Here is a 19059-nt window from a genome sequence, read left to right on the forward strand (position 1 = left end):
AGGACACACATACGACATAAAATATCGCAAATCAGACTTGCACAGCAACGCAGACGGTCTCTCGAGGCTACCCTTGCCTGTTACTCCCCCAGAGCCTCGTCAGATAGACATCTTCTACTTTAGACAAGTGGAGGGAGCACCTGTCACTGCAGTTCAGGTGCAAAGGTACACCCGCAACGATCCAGTCCTGTCTGAGGTAATGGACGATGTCATTCGAGGGAGAGCGATAGGAGATTCTCCTAGTTTGAAACCTTACGTTTCAAAAAGAAATGAGCTCTCCATCCAGGCAGGTTGTCTTCTTTGGGGACGCCGTGTCATCATTCCGCCACCTCTGAGGGAACCTATACGGCAACAACTTCATACAGGCCACAGTGGGATGGTTCGGATGAAGGAAATGGCAAGAAGCTACTTCTGGTGGCCAGGTCTCGATGGGAATATTGAGGAGAAAGCCAAAACATGTTCCCCATGTCAAAGGGTCTGGAATGTTCCACAGCTGGCAACCCTACACCCCTGGGATTGGCCTGCAGAAGTGTGGCAGCGAGTACATGTGGACTTCGCCGGTCCTTTCGAAGGGAAGATGTTTATGGTGGTTGTGGACGCTCGTAGCAAGTGGCCGGAGGTCGCTGTGATGAGGTCTACCACGGCAGAGAAAACAATTGAGAAACTTGGTGAGATGTTCAGCCGTTATGGCTCACCGGAACAACTCGTAAGTGACAACGGTCCACAATTTGTATCACAGGAGTTTGCAACCTTCCTGCATGTGAATGGTGTCCAACACATCAGGTCTGCGCCCTATCATCCCTCTACTAACGGCCAGGCAGAAAGGTTTGTGCAAACTTTGAAGCACGCCTTGAAGGCATCGCAAGGTCAGGGCTCAATCCACCAACGTCTGAACAGCTTCCTGTTGTCCTACAGGAACGAGCCGCATGCCACAACCAAAACTTCCCCCGCTTCGCTCATGATGAAGAGGCAGTTGCGGACAAGTTTTGACTTACTCAAACCTCCAAGGGCAGAGCAGGTTGTCCATCGTCAACAACAAGCTCAAGTTGAAAAGAGAGAGAAAAGAGCCAAGGAGAGACGGTTTCATCCGGGAGAGCACGTCCTAGCTCGAAACTACAACACTGGACTGAAATGGGTTCCTGCTACGGTGATCGCGCAGACGGGCCCTGTGTCTTACACGGTTGAGACTGCCAAGGACGTCGTCTGGAGAAGACACACAGATCAACTGTTGCTAGGAGCAGAGACAGCCACAGAGGCTCCAATGGCTGGTTGGCCTGAACTGTTTCCGAATGATACCGCAAACCAGCATCCTTTGCCACAGTGCTCTTCTCCAACACAGGAAGTCAAAGAGACTGTTCCACCTGTGCAAACTCCTGACTTTCAACTGACACAGGCACCTTCTCCATCCAGGCCTGTGTCAATGCCTACTGCTGTGGAAGCCAGCGATGACCGCTGGTATCCTGTCAGAGAGCGGCGGCCTCCAAGACGCTTGGATCTGTAAGCTTAGTGACTTACCCACAAGACTGGGGCAGAATAAACCCCAGGGTAAAGTCAGGGTTTGAGGCAGTCTGCCTCTACCCTAGGTTAGTTCAGTGCATTGAAAGTAACTTACCTATTGAGGAATAATGTGGACCTTCCATTTAAGAGGGGAGGAAATGTTATGTATTGTGTGTTCTATTGTGTGTTCTCCTCCCAGCTGTGGTGGCGCTGTCACAGGAGATAAATGGTTGGGTATTCTCTCGGTTAAGTTTAGCTCTCTTTGTTCGGAACTTGCCAGAACTTCCTTTCCTTCCAATAAAGCACTTCATGTTTGAATCTCTGAGTTCTGAGTCCTAAATTGTGTCTAGGTAGAAAGGTACCGACACAACAGGCCCGTCTACCGGAGTGCCATTGCAGGGGTGCCCGACCGGGCGCAGCTGCAGGGGGAGCCTAGGGCTCATTGGCTGAGGACCCTGGTGGCAAACAGCCTGCCCAGGATCAAGGCCAAAGCAGAGGGGTGGTTCGATTCCAGGGATCCCCAGGTCACAGAAGAGAGTGTGATCCAGCAGTTAACTCTCGCTTTTAAAAATGGTAGGGGTGAGGATGACAAACCAAAGGGCAGAGTACACGAGTTAAAGCCTAGTGGAGGCAACGTTAGAAGAGAGTGGCGCCAGGAAGGGGGTAGCTCAGAGAAGAAGCAGGATTGTTATGGGTGCGGGAGTAAAGGGCACTGGAGAAGAGACTGCCCAGTCTCTGACAAAAGGAGCGGGAAAGGGGATCTTCCAGCGCCAGTGCAGAAAGCCGCAGCTGTGCCAGGAAGCAGCGCTGATCCGTTTGCAGTATTAGTGGCTGCTCTCCGCGCAGTCTTTCCAGCAGGGCAGGGTAGGGTGGACGCGGCAGCGGGCAGCGTACTCCCATCCGCCCTGAATAATCCCGACCCATGACTAGGGGCTTCTCAGCCCGTTTACCTGTGCCCACTAAGTTATGATGCTTGGAAGACACCGTGCGTGAAGATGGGGGTGGAGAAGGTGCAAGGGACCTATCTGCTGGACACTGGAGCTTCAAGCACCATTGTCTATGCGGATAACCCGACCACATCACCTCTATCGAGCGAGGTCCCATATAACTTAGTAGGGTTCACCGGGAATGACAGGCTGGGTCTTTCTCCATCCCGCTAGCCATCGATCTGGGTACACTCTATACGGAGTGGAAATGTGTCCTGATGCGGTGGGAGCGGGAGGGAATAGGCATTTCGGGGGCAGATTTCATACTGGCCCACAAGATATTGGTGGATTTCCGGAATCACTGTCTTTAGGGGGCAGTATGCACGGGAAAGGAGAAGAAGGTGGTAGTTATACCAGGGAAGCAAGGCAAGGGAACTGTGTGCATGATGAAGCCCAAGGGTAGTTATGACCTTGAACTTTTGGTCACTTCTACCCCGGCAGAGTACATAGCGGATGTGCGAGCCAACCTCGCGACATTTGCTACACACAAGCACAGCTGTGGGATGGTAATAGGGGTGGAGGTCAGAGTAGAAGGGGACCCCATGGCGTGACCACAGAAACAGTACAACTTCCCCAGAAAGGCAGAGGCGGATTTAGAGAATGCAGTGGGATCACTGGTTGAGCAGGGTGTCTTGAGACCCATAGCGACCCAAGTCAACTCTCTGATTTGGCCGGTTAGGAAACCAGACAATTCGTGGAGAGCCACTGTGGACTATCGGGATCTTAACAAGAACATTCCAGCCTGTGCCCCCACCGTTGCAGCCGTAGCCGACCTGATCGGAAGTATCCCAGCATCCGCGAAAACATTCACAATGCTGGATATTTTGAACGGATTCTGGTCTATCCCTCTCAAAAGGGAGGACCAGTATAAGTTCGCATTCACTTTCAAGGGTCAGCAGTACACATGGACCTGCCTTCCCCAAGGGTTTCATAACAGTCCTTCTATTTTCCACCAATGTATGGCCAACTGTTTAAAAGGGTTCAGCAGACCACAGCAGCTTGTGCAGTACGTGGACGACCTGCTTTTGTTCTCCAACGAGGGGGCAGAGCATGGCCCCCTGCTGGCTGAGCTGCTAAGTCTGTTAAAGGAAGCTGGGTTTAAGGTTAATCCCAAGAAAGCACAGATCGACCAGCAGGAAGTAAAATTCCTCGGGCTGACCGTGCGTGCTGGGGAAAGGGCCATCGATGAGGCGAGGAGGAAGGCGGTACAGGAGCTACCTGCCCCGACCACGGTAATGGGGGTAAGATCCTTCCTGGGACTCACAGGGTACTGCGGGGATTTCATAGAGGACTGTGCCGCTACGACAGCTCCTCGACAAGGGAGTGGGCTGGGAGTGGGATGAGGACTGCATGGCATCTTTGTCGTCTGAAGAGAGATCTGCAGGCCACAACGGCTTTAGAAGCGATTGATGGGGGAAAGGAGTTGTTTTTGGAGGTAGCTACCACAGGGGACAGTTTCAGCGCAGTGCTGCTCCAGGAGCGGCATGGCAAGCTAAGGCCTGTGGTATACTCATCAAGAATCCTCACAGATGTAGAGAGGGGGTACTCCAATTGTGAGAGGCACCTGCTTGCCACACATTGGGCCATGAGGAGATCACAAATCTTCATGGGGGCTTCCCCGGTAACTCTCTTAACCCATCATACGCCCACTCAGATGCTTCTGGATGGGAGAATAAAGGACAGTACGGTGAGCAGTGCACGCATTGCTCACTGGACTTTATTGCTGTTTCAGATGAATTTGAGTGTGAAAGGCTTCTGTGAGCCCAAGCTCGCCGCAAATTTGATCTACCCAGGGGTGGCCGCAAATGTTCTGTTGAAGAGGTATGGGACGTAAACATAGCGTTTCGGGCTGGGATCCATCCCATGGGCCGCGTGATCTATGTAGACGGGTCCAGTACAGTGGTGGCCGGGGAGCGACTCACTGGATGCGGGATTTTTGGCCCAAAGGCAGGCATCACCAAGGCCATTAAACTCCCGAGCACCATGAGCGCCCAGCACGCTGAACTGTCGGCGGTGGTGTGTGTGGTTACCCACCCCGAAGAGTTCCCTACACCCTATACGATTTGCTCGGACAGCATGTTCACTTGCAATTTGTGTACAGAATATTTAGCCATTTGGTCTTGTCGCGGGTTCACATCTGCAGATGGGAAACCCCTAGTAACCTCGGAGTGCACATCACGGAAGACCTCTCCTGGTCCCTCAATACCTCCTCTCTGGTGAAGAAGGCCCAGCAGCGCCTATATTTCCTAAGGAGGCTGAAGGGATGTAACCTGTCACCCCTGATCCTCTTGAACTTTTACCGCTGCACAATAGAGAGCATCCTGACAAACTGTATCACAGTATGGTATGGCAGCTGTAGCTACTATGACCGGAAAGCCCCGCAGCAGGTAGTCAAAACTGCCCAACGCATTACCGGCACCCGGCTACCGACCATAGAGCACATATACCAGAAACGCTGTTTACGGAGGTCACGGTCCATCATCAAAGACCCTACCCACCCCAGCCACAGTCTGTTTGCCCTCCTGCCATCTGGGAGACGCTACAGATGCATTCGCACCCGAACGACCAGATTTAGGAACAGCTTCTTTCCCAGGGCTGTCATCCTACTGAACTCCACAAATAAACTCTAAAGCCTGCACATCTGCCAATGCACTTTATTATGGTTATGTTTATGTTAATGTATTACAAGCCAAATGAATGTTGAATGTTTAAATGTCTTAATCTAAATGTACACTCTCGGGAGCCGCAAGCCTACATTTCGTTGTACTGCACTTGTGCACCAACAATGACAATAAAGTTGATTATTATTATTATTATTGTTGCGACAGATCCTAACATCGATAGGAACCCAGGGGGATTTCTATATCCATAAAGTCAAGGCCCATTCTAAGACAGAATCCCGTGCAGAGGGCAATCAGCAGGCCGACGTGCTGGCCAAAGAGGGTGCTCTAACGGGCACGTTTTGGGATCCATATGGGTCAAGTCTGGTAACAGCGATCAGAGACAGAGGTGGGACCCAAGGGAGTGCAGGGGTAGCATTGGCCCCGAACCTAAAGATGGTCCAGGCATGGGATCCCGCCCTAATGACTGTTCTGGAGATGCTAGCTAAGGGAGATAAGGTAGAAGGTCCATACGGAGTGGCAAGTATTACGGTAAAGGAAGAAGCCTTCCCATGCCAAATAGCCACAGCTTTGGGGACCGCAAGGATTCTAGTGAGAGGTGTTCTCTAGGTGGTGGCTATCACAGTATGTGGAGTCCGATCAGGGGAGTCACTTCACAGGGGCAGTCATGCAGGCGACTCTGAAGATGCTAGGTGTAGAGGGTAAATGGCACGTTGCACACAACCCACAGTCATCGGGGATTGTGGAGCGGATGAATAGGACCATCAAGGAAAGATTACGGAAGGAGACGGGAGACTCGCCTAGAAAATGGGCGGAGGTCTTGCCGTTGGTTCTGATGGGGGTCCAAGCCAGCCCGTTTAGAAGCACAGGGTATTCCCCGCATGAACTCGTGACTGGCAGGGTCATGAGAATGCCCAACCATGTACTGGCCCCGGTCCTCATGGAAGGTCAGTTGAGAGCGGTGAACCAGGACAGGTTTGTTAAGAATTTGTTTGAGCATCTCAGACAGATCCATGGGGAGGCAACATCGTAGAAATCGTTTATTGCTTGAGCCTCAGAGGCACCACGAATGGAAGGTCGGAGATCAAGTAATGGTTAGAAACTTTGCCAGGGTAGGGACTTTTGAACCGCTATACATGGGACCGTACAGTATTGTGGATAGGGCAAGTCCAATGGTATATGCGGTCAAAATGCCCCGACGCACTAAGTGGTTCCATATCAATCAGTGCAAGCTTTTTAACCCTGGGGAAAGAAATGATAAGAGGAGGATACAGCAGGGAGTGGTGAGCTGCGCTACAGGTGTGGGTCTCCAGCCCCTAATCTGCGACTGTGAGGGGCCCACAGAGGGACCAGTCGTTCCGCCTGTGGGGGCAGGAGTGAGAAGTGGTGCCAGGATCCCACGGCCGAGGGTGCCGTGGACACCTCCTTACACACCGATGAACGAAGGAAGCTGGAGTCATAAGAGGCGACCTAGTGTGGCCACCCGGAGACAGGTGGCGCTGTACATAACTTCTTTCTCTCCTGTCTGTTGCCTTAGCTTGTCTGTATAGTTTGGATTTTAATCGTGTGTAGCTGCGTCACCCAAAGACAACGTTGCATTCTGTGTGTTTTATGGGAACGCCTAAGAACAAGATGAAGTCAGCCATGGTAGTCCTGATCGTCATGATTGAAGCCAGCATGAGTCACAGGGGCGACACCAAGGAATCGGTTGTCTTCGGCTGCACCGGCGGAGACGGACCGACCGTGACCACTGGAGGTGGCTCGAAGGATGGGGCGAGCGTCTATCTGCGCGAGGGAAGAGGGCCTGGATGACTGGGGTCGAATTCCACCCGGTATTCCAGCCATGACGAGTTCACCTATGGTGAAGCGTCCATCTCATGCCCGAGAATAGGGGTTACCACCTCCCGGGTTAGGGTAACAGAGGGTAAACGGGTGTGCCTTAGCTGTAGGGGACACATTCCACTGGGAAGGTGGTGGTGGCTCAGGAAACTGAGCGTGAATACAGGGGAAGACTAGGAAAGACTAAGTAATGACATGTACCGGACGATCACGGGTTCTCAGGGAGGAGTGAATGTGTGTTGGGATAAGTGGTGGGAATCCGAGGAAAGGATTTATGTGTGTATGTGGGGGTCGGAAAAGATCTGCCCAGCGGGTGTGTCGATCGTGTTTAGCAGACGATGGCAGGACGCCAGGGGTGGGATCGGTTGGGATCGGAGTGTGGACTCCTGTGTGATCCCAAAACTCCCGAACACCATCAACGCCACAGAGCTCATCTCATACACCAGGAAGCCCCTGCCCAGAGCCCCAACGGTACAGATGACTGTAGATGGGTGTCCCACCACAACCAGGGGTCCAGGGAATGGGTTGGTGTTAATCCCTACTGACAAAGTGTTGTTTCAGAATGTGCACTACGCCATGGCATCCGTGATCCTGAACCTGACTGAAGTCCATCTGCCTGTGTGGTGTCCAAGAAAGACGGAGAAGCTGTATGAAGCTTTGTTAAAAGTGATGTTTCAGGAATTTTATGAACTGGACTATGGAAATGTAGAGAAAGAACAGCTTTATAATCTGCATGTTGGGGGTAGTGTGGGGTCCGGGAGGCAGAGAAGAGGGAACTGGAACGATGTAGCCACAGCGTTCAGTACAGGAACGGGTATTGTTAATAGTATGGATGATGCACAACTCCAGATGCAAATCACTGGGTTAAAGAACCAACTGCGTAAGATTCTAGGGGAAGAGAATACAGTGGTGGGTTCAGAGCTTCACGAGGACCAGGCAATGATCGTTCATTTAAAGGAGGTCATTGCGGAGCTGGAGAGGCACGCAAAAACTGTCAATGATTTGATGCGGGAGGACAGGAACGCCTCGGAGCAGGCTGCACAAAATGAGGTGTGTGTGTTGTATGGAGCATGGTTGCTGGGCGAGGGCCACGTAACCTGGAGGACCTGAGGCAAGGTCGCATCCCTTCATGGTTAAGCAACAAGCATCTTGCCGCGCTGCACCCGTATAGCAATTCGTTGAGCCCATGCCAGCTTCGTTTAGCCTCTGAAGCCTACCCTGTCCCTGTAGATTGCGGGCAGTCCAACCATACTATGTGGAACATTTCTGGTACCCGATTTCTTTTCTACCGGAACACCTCACTGCGTTAATAAAGACTGTTGAGCTCTCTCAAAAACATTTTTACACTTTAGAGCAAAAGACAGTAGAAGTGGGGGAAGAGATCAAAGGGATTGTCTTGCCACCATGGTGGGACAGCGGTCTGAGTATAGAGATTCCTCCCTGGATTCGCATCTGTTCCCATGCATTAGTTATCATACAATTGTTGCTTGTAAGCTACTTGTTTTACACCAGCTGCAGGCGACAGAGCGGTGGCAAGGGGTGTTAGATCGATCCGGAAAGGTGCAATTGATTTGTGTTGATGATGGTTTCTCCCTGCAAGACCTGTAATGTACTAAAGTTCTGTAAGCAAGTGTATTGTATTCTGGTTACAGTTTTACACTCTGTATTGCGCGATGTGTGCTGTTGCATTTTTGTAATGCGTTACCACCTGTCAGTGCTGTACTGTGTGATGTGCGCAGTGACTTTTTGGTAACGCCCTGTGGATCTTATTAATGTTCTGTATTTTGACTTGAAGTTTGTCGGTGGGAATTGGAATCCAGCCATTTGAATGTGTTAAGAAGCTGTTTCGCTGATGTTTTAACTCGGTAGAAGGGAACTATGACACGCAGTGAGAGGTACAGTTCTGGGGTTTAAAACGTAAAATCAGGGGAATAGCTTCAATTGTGGGAGACTTTGGCCTTTGCTCTCTCGTCAAGTGATGCTTTGTGGAAAGAAAAGCATCAAACTGGGGACTGAAGAGATCGCAAAGTCTCTGTTTGAAGAATGGACTCAGTCGAGAATATTTTTGTGGACTTTATGGGCTGAGGGTTTTTTCCCTGTGGTGGGATCGCCTTGTGCAGATGCGTGGGGGACTGGTTTGTTAAAACTCCAGAGAACGCATTGCAGTTGGCTGTGACAAAAGAACTGTCAGTCATCCAGAATGTATGGGTTCGCCCAACAGTCCTGGAAAAAGGAAGGGGGCCATTGAACTTGAACTTATTAGAAAGGCCACTCTAATATGCAAAAGCACTTCTCACCTCCATCTCAGAAGAGAAGCAGAACAATGAAGCCACTGGCCTCAGCCAGCCGAAAAGGAGCCAGTTTTTTTCCCAACACAAAGACCGAAAGATATGTCCCAGACTTAGGGCCATTAATCCAATACTCATGGGTCCGAGGACGACCCATCACTGATTAAGCACCGGAGTGCTTAGAAACAAAAGGATTTTAAAGATTGGCGGGAAAGATGGGGTAGCCAGACTCCTATAAAAGATAGATTCTTTTCCACCATTCTTTCTCTCTCTCGCTCCCTGCTCCAACAAGATCGAACTAACAAGAAGTACCAGAAAAGCCGACGAGCGGAGCGATCGAAACCGACCACGTGTGGGGGTAAGCACAGTCTCGAGTATCCCAAGCCGGTAACCCGTGAGCTGTAAGGGCTCAGAGTTTTCTCAGAAGTGAAGTTTTTGGGCTGTTCAGAGGGTGGGAGCTTCGTTTGGTTCAGCTAGGCGAAGGGGTTTATGCGACTGGGTAATTCGTTGGTAGGGGTGGAATTAGAGTCCACCATAGCAACAAGGGAATTATTGCTTGTTATAGTCTCCAGTTTTGTACTGTGTGTATGTTGTTTGTAACCTGGATTTTATTCTCCACAGAGACAGTGATTTCGTTTAGTAGTGCATGTTTTAGTCAGTGTATGTTAGACCAAATAAATATAAGTTTGATTTTTCACCGAAGCATTCCTGTCTGTGACTTATATCATTTACACTCTGAATAATAATTCCCGGGTATAGAACTTTCGTAAGGCGGGGGCGATTCGAACCGTCCGTCTAGCAATTGGGCTAGGATCAAAAACCGCTTACACGGAGCAGGCTCGAGGGTCCGAGTGGCCTACACCTGCTGCTATTTCTTATATTCTTGTGTTCTTATGTACTCAGAGTCATACCGGCTTTGAAATCCACTGCAAGTTCGGAAGCAAGTTCGGGATTTAAGAGCATGTGCTAAATCCCGAACTTGTCTGTCAACGTATGCGTTGACGGGCCATCAACTCCACCTCCAGAAACCGAATTGCCAGCACAGCGTTAGGCTATTTGCCCACTAACTGCCCAGCAATTACGTACAGAAATTTTACGGCTGTTGGAAACAGGCACAGGGCCTGTATCTATGGTTATGCGAATTAAACTGTGAAGCGAATAATATTGTGTTTAAATGATTGTATGTTTTTGCTTGAGACAAGTAAGGGGTTAATGTATAAGTTATGTTTTACTGGGACTGCATAAGTTTCAGTTTTCTGGAAGCTTGTATTAGAGTTTGACTTCCATTAGTTAGATTAGCTGATGCATAACATCCCACACAGGGGCCCACAATATAGCCATGCCAGTTAACAACAGGCTAGCTGTCTGTTGTTTGTAAGTTAGAACTTTGACTCTGTTTAATGTATCTTTAATTCGGCCAACTAAGACCCAACCTATGTTTCTTCCATTATTGCTAATAACCATATTATAATGCTAAGGTAGGAATTGGAGTTCGTTTAACAGAACTGCTTGCGAAGATATGTAAAAGTTAATTAGTATAAAGGACCTAGAAGAAAAGGAGTTTATGGGAGTTAAGGTACCATCTCAGAATGGAATAGTCTGTTAGATTAAGGGGAGATAGTTTAGATAGCAGCTGGTTGAGTAAGACAGCTCTGGTTTGGGCCTTTGGGCTGCACCAGGGGGGACAAGACAGGATGAGATAAGAGACTATTGCTTTGAAAGGAAAGGGCTGAATGAAATAAGGGAAGCCATCCTCAGTCTGCTGTAAGGCCATGATTCGTTAAGTACAGAAAGCATGTGTAATGGTTGTGAGAGGACCCCTGACAGGTGGGAGTTAACAGGAGAGTTGGCCTTTTTCCATGGTTTAGACAAAGAACTCGACATACCATAGTGCACCTTGTTTTAAGGGGAACCTCTATAGGTTAAATGGTCTCGTCAATAATTTATTCCAAGCCCACCCTTAAAAAGAGAATAAAAGCAAGACCCGAAAACCCCTTAGCAGAGACTGTGGAGCGGAGGGTTCCCAAGAGTGAAATCGGTGGTCTAACACTCTTCGGAGGGTGGGCCCACGCTGACCATAGTCTAACACTCTTGGGTAGTTGAGAGAGAGAGAGAGAGAGAGAGAGAGAGAGACACGTGAGACAAGAAGGAGAACAAATAAGAGTTGTTTGTGTTCGTCAGCCCAATCGGGTCCAGCTGCTTGTCACGGTCGTATGTTTTTGCGGTATAACTAGTGTGTTATATTCCGTCCTAAACTCCGATTAAACACAATGGCCCAGAAATTCGGGTCCCAACGTGTGAGTACGGACGGAATACCCACGCGTGGACCCGAAGGAAGTGTCGGTTTCTTGCATGCACAGCGCATGCACGGGAAAACGGCACTTCCTGTCCCCTGAACGAAGGGGTTAAGAGGTGAAACGCGTGCAACGTATGAGGCAGCGCGTGCGCGTTGAACTTCCGTTTTTTTGACAGGTTTGCCCGTGCGTGAAGGCCTGTACTTTTTGCACATTTAAAAACCAGACGTAAGTACTTAGTTTTAAAAGGTAAGTGGTCTATTAAAGTTAGACATTTTTTTCCACAGGTTTATTATTTTTAAAGACTTTACAGTAAGGTAAGTGTATTTCTAGACCAGATTTTTAAAAAAATAATTTTTTTCAAAAATTTGATTAATTGTTTAAATTCGTTTTTTACAGTTATTAATAGTTCATTTAATTCGTGGGATTTTTTTTAACTTTTATTTGAAGTTTAAGTACTGTTTTGGGCGCCCGGAGTTTTCATGAGTTTGACAGTTCTTACTATCAAACTCATGAATGAACTTTTGCAACCTCTGATTGGTTGCCCAGTGCTCACGTGATCCCAGCCGGCTCATCGCACTAACTACGCCGCTGGATCATGCAAGCACAGCGCGCCGGGAGCTGCAGCGGGCCACAGACCAGAAATGCACGCAGGCCCAGGCCTCAACTGCCGACGCGCTAGGTAAATGCAGGTCGGGGGCTTGCACCCGCGGGAAGCCCCCGACCCAAATTTCTGGGCCAATATACCCACCATATTGGTTTGCACTCGATACTGATTATTTGAAAGACCAGAGAGATAAGTTAATCTCTACACACGGAATACCCTCAGAGGGTGAGGCCTCCTATTGGGAGCCCTGATGGTCCTCCTCCTCCCTCTGGTCACATGTTCCAGTCTTTTTCGCTGCCTCCGCCATAGATCTTGGAGGGCCAGGTCAACTGCTAGTACAGCCCCCATTAATGTAAGCCAAGTGTAGCACTTTGATATTTTTTTAAGAATAAATGAAACTACTTTTTAGTTACCACAACACTCCTTGTAAGAGCCACCACTGCACTCCTGATACAGAAGAACCTTTAAGTTACTGAATTAAACTGTTGCACAATGTCAAACTGACAAAAAAGCACTGAAACTCCACTAACCTGACAGTTGGGGCTCATTACTCATGATCCCTGTAAGAAACGTCCCTGGAGCCGGCTTCTGCCTGCTTGACGCCTCCTCTCCCTGTCGCTGTTTGGTCGAGGCGTTAAGGTAGGTGGCAAAAATCAATTTTGCAGATCAGGCAGCCAGTGAACGTTGCACACTCACTGACATCACGATCTGCCTGGCATTGAAGTCCCCGGCGGTACCTCGTACCAGCAGCGCAATGGGGGGACCGGATTTGCCATGCGGCGCTGGATTTGCCTCGCCCCGGCGCTATTGCATCAGTGCCCCGTTAACGTCAGCTGCTGCCGCTAACCAACTGAATTAGAACATAAGAACATAAGAAATAGAAGCAGGAGTAGGCCATACGGCCCTCAAATCTGCTCCGCCATTCAATAAGATCATGACTGATCATCGACCTCAACTCCACTTTCCTGCCTGATCTCCATATCCCTTGATTCCCCTAGAGTCCAAAAATCTATCTATCTCAGCCTTGAATATACCCAAAGACTCAGCATCCACAGCCCTCTGGAGCAGAGATTTCCAAAGATTCACAACCCTCTGAGTGCAGAAATTCCTCCTTATCTCGGTCTTAAATAGCCTACCCCTTATCCTGAGACTATGCCCCCTAGTTCTAGACACTCCAGCCAGGGGAAACAACCTCTCAGCATCTACCCTGTCAATTCCCTTCAGAATCTTGTATGTTTCAATGAGATCACCTCTCATTCTTCTAAACTCCAGAGAGTATAGGTCCATTCTACACAATCTCTCATCATAGGACAGCTCTCATATCCCAGGAATCAATCTAGTGAGCCTTCGTTGCATCACCTCCAACGCAAGTATATCCTTCCTCAGATAAGGAGACCAAAACTGTGCACAGTCCTCCAAGTGTGGTCTCACCAAGACTCTGTACAATTGTAGCAAGACTTCCTTACTCTTATACTCCAACCCCCTTGCAAGAAAAGCTTTGTGGCAATCTAAATATACTACATCCACTGGTTCCCCTTTATCTACCCTGCTAGTTACATCCTCAAAAAACTCTAATAAATTTGTCAAACATGATTTCCCTTTCATAAAACCATGTTGACTCTGCCTAATCATGTTATGATTTTCTAAGTGCCCCGATACCACTTCCTTAACAATGGATTCCAATATTTTCCTGATGACTGGTGTCAGGCTAACTGGCCGTTTTCTCTCTCCCTCCTTTCTTGAATAGCGATGTTACATTTGGTACCTTCTAATCCGCTGGGACCTTTCTAGAATCTAGGGAATTTTGGAAGATCAAAACCAATGCATCCACTATCTCTTCAGCCACCTCTTTTAGAACCCTAGGATGTCGGCCATCAGGTCCAGGGGATATGTCGGCTTTTAGTCCCATTAGTTTCTCCAGTACTTTTTCTCTACTTGTATTAATTACATTAAGTTCCTCACCCTCATTAGACCCTTGGTTCCCCACCATTTTTGGTATGCTTTTTGTGTCTTCTACTGTGAAAACAGATACAAATTTTTCCTTATTCCCCATAATAATTTCTCCTGTCTCAGCCTCTAAGGGACAAACATTTACTTTTGCTACTCTTTTCCTTTTTACGTACTTGTAGAAGCTCTTACAATCTGATTTTATATTTCTTGTTAGTTTTCTCTCATTCTATTTTATCCCTTTTTATCAATTTTTTGGTCATCCTTTGCTGGTTTCTGAAACTCTCCCAATCCTTAGGCTTACTACTATTCTTTGCAACATTATAAGCTTCTTCTTTCAATCTAATGCTATCCTTAACTTCTTTAATTAGCCACAGATGGATCACTTTTCCCATGGAGTTTTTGTTTCTCAATGGAGTGTATTTTTGTTGAGAATTATGAAATATTTCTTTAAATGCTAGCAACTGCTTATCTACCGCCATACCTTTTAATCTATTTTTCCAATCTGCCTTAGCCAGCTTGCCCCTCATACCTATGTAAATGGCTTTATTTAAGTTTAAGACTCTAGTTTTGGACTTAGGCAAGTCACTCTCAAACTTAATGTGAAATTCTATCATATTATGATCACTCTACCCCAGAGGATCCTTTACTATAAGATTGCTAATTAACCCTGTCTAATTACACAATACAAGATCTAAAATAGCCTGCTCCCTGGTTGGTTCCATGACGTATTGTTCCAGGAAACTGTCACGAATGCATTCCATGAACTCATCCTCCAGACTACCTTTGCCAATTTGATTTGTCCAGTCTATATGAAGATTAAAGTCCCCCACGATTATTGTATTACCTTTGTTGCAAGCTCCTACTATTTCTTGATTAACATTCTGTCCAACGGTATAGCTACTGTTTGGGGCCTATATACTACTCCCACCAGTGTTTTCTGCCCCTTGTTATTCCTTATCTCCACCCATACTAATTCTACTTCCTGATCTTCTGAAAAGAGATCCTTTCTCTCTACTGCCCTTATGTCATCCTTTATTATCAGGGCTACTCCACTCCTTTTCCATTCTGCCTGTCTTTTCGAAACGTCAAGTACTCCCCGTAGAACTCTAATTATCAATTTGCATATATTAACATTCTAAATTAGCTGTACCAACCTTTAAAGTAACTTCATTGGTTTCTGAACACAATCATTTGTCTCTATCCCATAGACAGATTGTCTGTGGTTCCCCCATTTTGAAACCTTAGTGAGGGAGGACAAAAGATGTTCCTCTGTGAACATGGGCAGCAGGAGTGACGTAGCTGGGATTACTAAAGCAGTACGTGGATTGGAAGACAATTCTTCAGCTCCTTGAAATTGCTGGGCATGAAGGACTGGTAAAGGCTGCTCCCTGACTGGTCAAAATCCTTTTCCAGTCCTCCAGGCCCAGGAACATAATTCAGCATGAAGGTGCTGACGTCAGTTTTGCACACAAGTGCATAGAAGCTTGTGGGCCATCTCTTTGACTCGGTGCCCTGTGTCGATTTCTTAAACATGGATCTCAAGCACAAAGATTCATCAAAAATATAGATTTTGAAGGAAAAATTGACACTTTAAAAAATGTACATTACCAAAGAAAAGCATTATAAAAGATTTGTGCAATACATTGGTATTGTATTTTTCTGGTGGTTGCAGTTGTAGTTAAGATTTTTATTGTACTTTTGAAAATTTACAATCAGATATAGATTATAGCAGAACAAATTACATTGGAGTAAAATCAATATTAATTTACATCACCAGATCTATTGTGGCAATATAACAGAAAGCATTTTCTATATTGCAAACACAAATGTAAATGTTAATTTATATATTGATAAATCTAACCAGTAGAATTATAACTATCAATACAGCAGGCCTGAAACTATAAAATCACCATGGACTTAATATCTAATGATGCTTAATCTTATAATTAAATTATATTACAGGACAAAAGCTTATCAAATGAACATCAATTAAAAAGGAATTTAGAGATTCTTACATTAGGCAGCTTGATTGAAAGTTGTCATATCAGAATTCCACCCCAACTTTCCTAAAGGTGCTAACTCAAGCTGGGATACATTTCCATTCATGGCCTCCAGTACCTTGCCCAACTACCCATTCTTCATGTGTAGTTATAGACAGTGAGCATTGGCAGGCTTTGTGACTACGGGAATGGGACATTAAACCAGAGCTCAATTCTGTCCTTACCTGATGCCCATGCACATGCACCTCCTTAGATAGTGATCAGAAGGCCAGGGTTTAAAGGGTTAAATTATTGATGGCTGATTGCATAAACTTGGGTTGTATTCCCTTGAGTTTAGAAGGTTGAGGGGTGATCTAATTAAGATGTTTAAAATGATGAAAGGATTCGATAGAGTAGACACAGAGACGCTATTTCCTCTGGTGGGGAATACAGAACAAGAGGGCACAATCTTAGAATTAGAGCTAGGCCATTCAGAAGGGAAATCAGGAAGCATTTATCCACACAAAGGGTAGTGAAAATATGGAATTATCTCCCCCAAAATGTTGTGGATGCTGGGGCAATTAAAATTCTCAACACTGAGATCGACAATTAGGTAACAGCATCAAGGAGAAATTTCTTCACTCAGAGGGTTGTGTGAATCTTTGGAATTCTCTACCCCAGCCGGCTGTGGATGCTCAATTGTTGAGTATATTCAAGACTGAGGTCGATAGATTTTTGGATACTAACGGAATCAAGAGATATGGGGTTACGGCAGGAAAGGAGTTGAGGTAGATCAGCCATGACCTTATTGAACGGCAGAGCAGACTCGAGGGGCCGTATGGCCTACTCCTGCTCATATTTCTTATAGATCAAGGGATATGGATAAAAGTTGGGCAAATAGAGTTAAGGTACAGATCAGCCATGATCTAATTGACTAGTGGAACAGGCTCAAGGGGCTGAATGGCCTGCTCCTGTTCCTATCTTTCCAGTGGGAATCCTGCATGTTGTTTTGCCTCCCTAGCCCAGGTACACAGAAGCCAATTGTAGCACCCAACTGTCACCCAAGCTAAGATGAGTTAAATCAGCACAGACATGGATTGTACCTGAGTTCATACGAGGGAGGGCACTGATCAACTGAGCTCCAATGGCATGTCATTTAACTTCCTATTTACAATTTTATATTTAAAAGGGGTAATCTCTTCCCATTATAAGCTTTAACAGTCTCTATGAACATAATTGTCTCTCTTACCCATGGTGTCTGTCGACATTTGATGGCTGAAGCTTTCGTTTATGTTGAACAATCTCTCCACTTATGTGCCCAGGCCAGCTGGTCAGGTATCCCTCATTCATTTCAACACTTGGCTGCATAGTAATGGAGTGCAAGATCAGAGTGTTACTTAAAAGAAAATAACATATCTATTAGAAAAACACTTCTCTGTGTTGAAGAACTGCCAAGGGAAAAAGTACGCATTTTCTGTGTGGGTATCAAATCCCTCTTTCTTCTTAGACCTCTTGTGTCCTCAGGCCACACTTCAGCTGCAGCCAGGATACATGCTGTGATGCCTCCAACACTGCTCAGTGATGAAACAAAGTTAGGAGGAAAATAATCAGGAAATACTTAAATTTACATATCCCTTACATATTACAATCCAAATGATGCAAACTGACCAAGTAATCTGACGAGGAAGGAAGTCTTTGAAAGAAAGACAATAACAATGCCAGTGTTGTAGCTGTACTGGAACAGCTTGGCTAGAGGCACGGCTATGGACACGGCAACAGCACACCCAGCCCAGTTGACTCTGCAAAGTCCTCCTCACCAACATCTGGGTACTTGTGCCAAAATTGGGAGAGCTGTCGCACGGACTAGTCAAGCAACAGCCTGACATAGTCATACTCACAGATTCATACTTTTCAGCCAATGTCCCAAACTCCTCCATCACCATCCCTGGGAATGTCATGTCCCACCTAGGACAGATCCATCTGGGGTGGCGGCATAGTGGTAGACAATCCGGAAGGGGTGGCCCTGGGAGTGCTCAACATTGACTCTGGACTCCATGAATTTTCATGGCTTCAGGTCAAGCATGGGCAAGGTTACCTCCTGCTGATTATCACCTACCGCTCTCCCTCAGCTGATGAATCAGTACTCCTCCATGTTGAACGCCACTTGGAAGAAGCACCAAGAGTAGCAAGGATACAGAATGTACTCTGGGTGGGGACTTCAATGTCCATTACCAAGAGTGGCTCAGTAGCACCACTACTGACCAAGCAGGCTGAGTCCTGAAGGACATAACAGGTGGCGAGAGAACCAGCACGAGGGAAAAACCTACTTGACCTCGTCCTCACCAATCTACCTGTCGCAGATGCATCTGTCCATGACAGTATTGGTAGCACTGACCACCGCACAGTCATTGTGGAGACGAAGTCCCGTCTTCACACTGAGGGCATCCTCCATCGTGTTGTGTGGCACTACCACTGTGCTGAATGGGATAGATTCAGTACAGATCTACCAGCTCAAAACTGGGCATCCATGAGGCGCTGTGGGCCATCAGCAGCAGCAGAATTGTTTTCCATCACAATCTGTAACCTCATGACCCGGCATATCACTCACTCTACCATTACCATCAAGCCAGGGGGCCAACCCTGTTTCAATAAGGAGTGTAGAAGAGCATGCCGGGAGCAGCACCAGGCATACCTAAAAATGAGGTGCCAACCTGGGGAAGCTGCAACACAGGACTACATGCATGCTAAAAAGCGGAAGCAGCATGCTATAGACAGGGCTAAGCGATCCCACAATCAACGGATCAGATCAAAGCTATGCAGTCCTGCCACATCCAGTCGTGAATGGTGGTGGACCATTAAACAACTCACGGGAGGAGGAGGCTCCATGAATATCCCCATCCTCAATGAAGGTGGAGCCCAACATGTGAGTGCAAAAGACAAGGCTGAAGCTTTTGCAACCAACTTCAGCCAGAAGTGCCGAGTGGATGATCCATATCAG

The 19059-nt window shown here is 47.2% G+C and overlaps 1 protein-coding gene across 2 annotated transcripts in view; it reads right to left on the bottom strand.

Annotated features, from left to right (window-relative positions):
• Nucleotides 1-19059, bottom strand: part of tsnaxip1 (translin-associated factor X interacting protein 1) — a 158356-nt gene that overhangs the window by 119337 nt on the left and 19960 nt on the right. For both annotated transcript variants that reach the window (XM_085991314.1, XM_085991315.1), the window contains exon 3: nucleotides 17311-17423. In XM_085991314.1, coding sequence (XP_085847440.1) covers nucleotides 17311-17423 — 113 coding nt within the window. The remainder of the gene's footprint in view (nucleotides 1-17310; nucleotides 17424-19059) is intronic.

The sequence above is a fragment of the Somniosus microcephalus genome, chromosome 6 (assembly GCF_052327205.1).
Source record: "Somniosus microcephalus isolate GS21.2 chromosome 6, FLI_Smic_1.0, whole genome shotgun sequence".
NCBI classification, from domain to species: domain Eukaryota; kingdom Metazoa; phylum Chordata; class Chondrichthyes; order Squaliformes; family Somniosidae; genus Somniosus; species Somniosus microcephalus.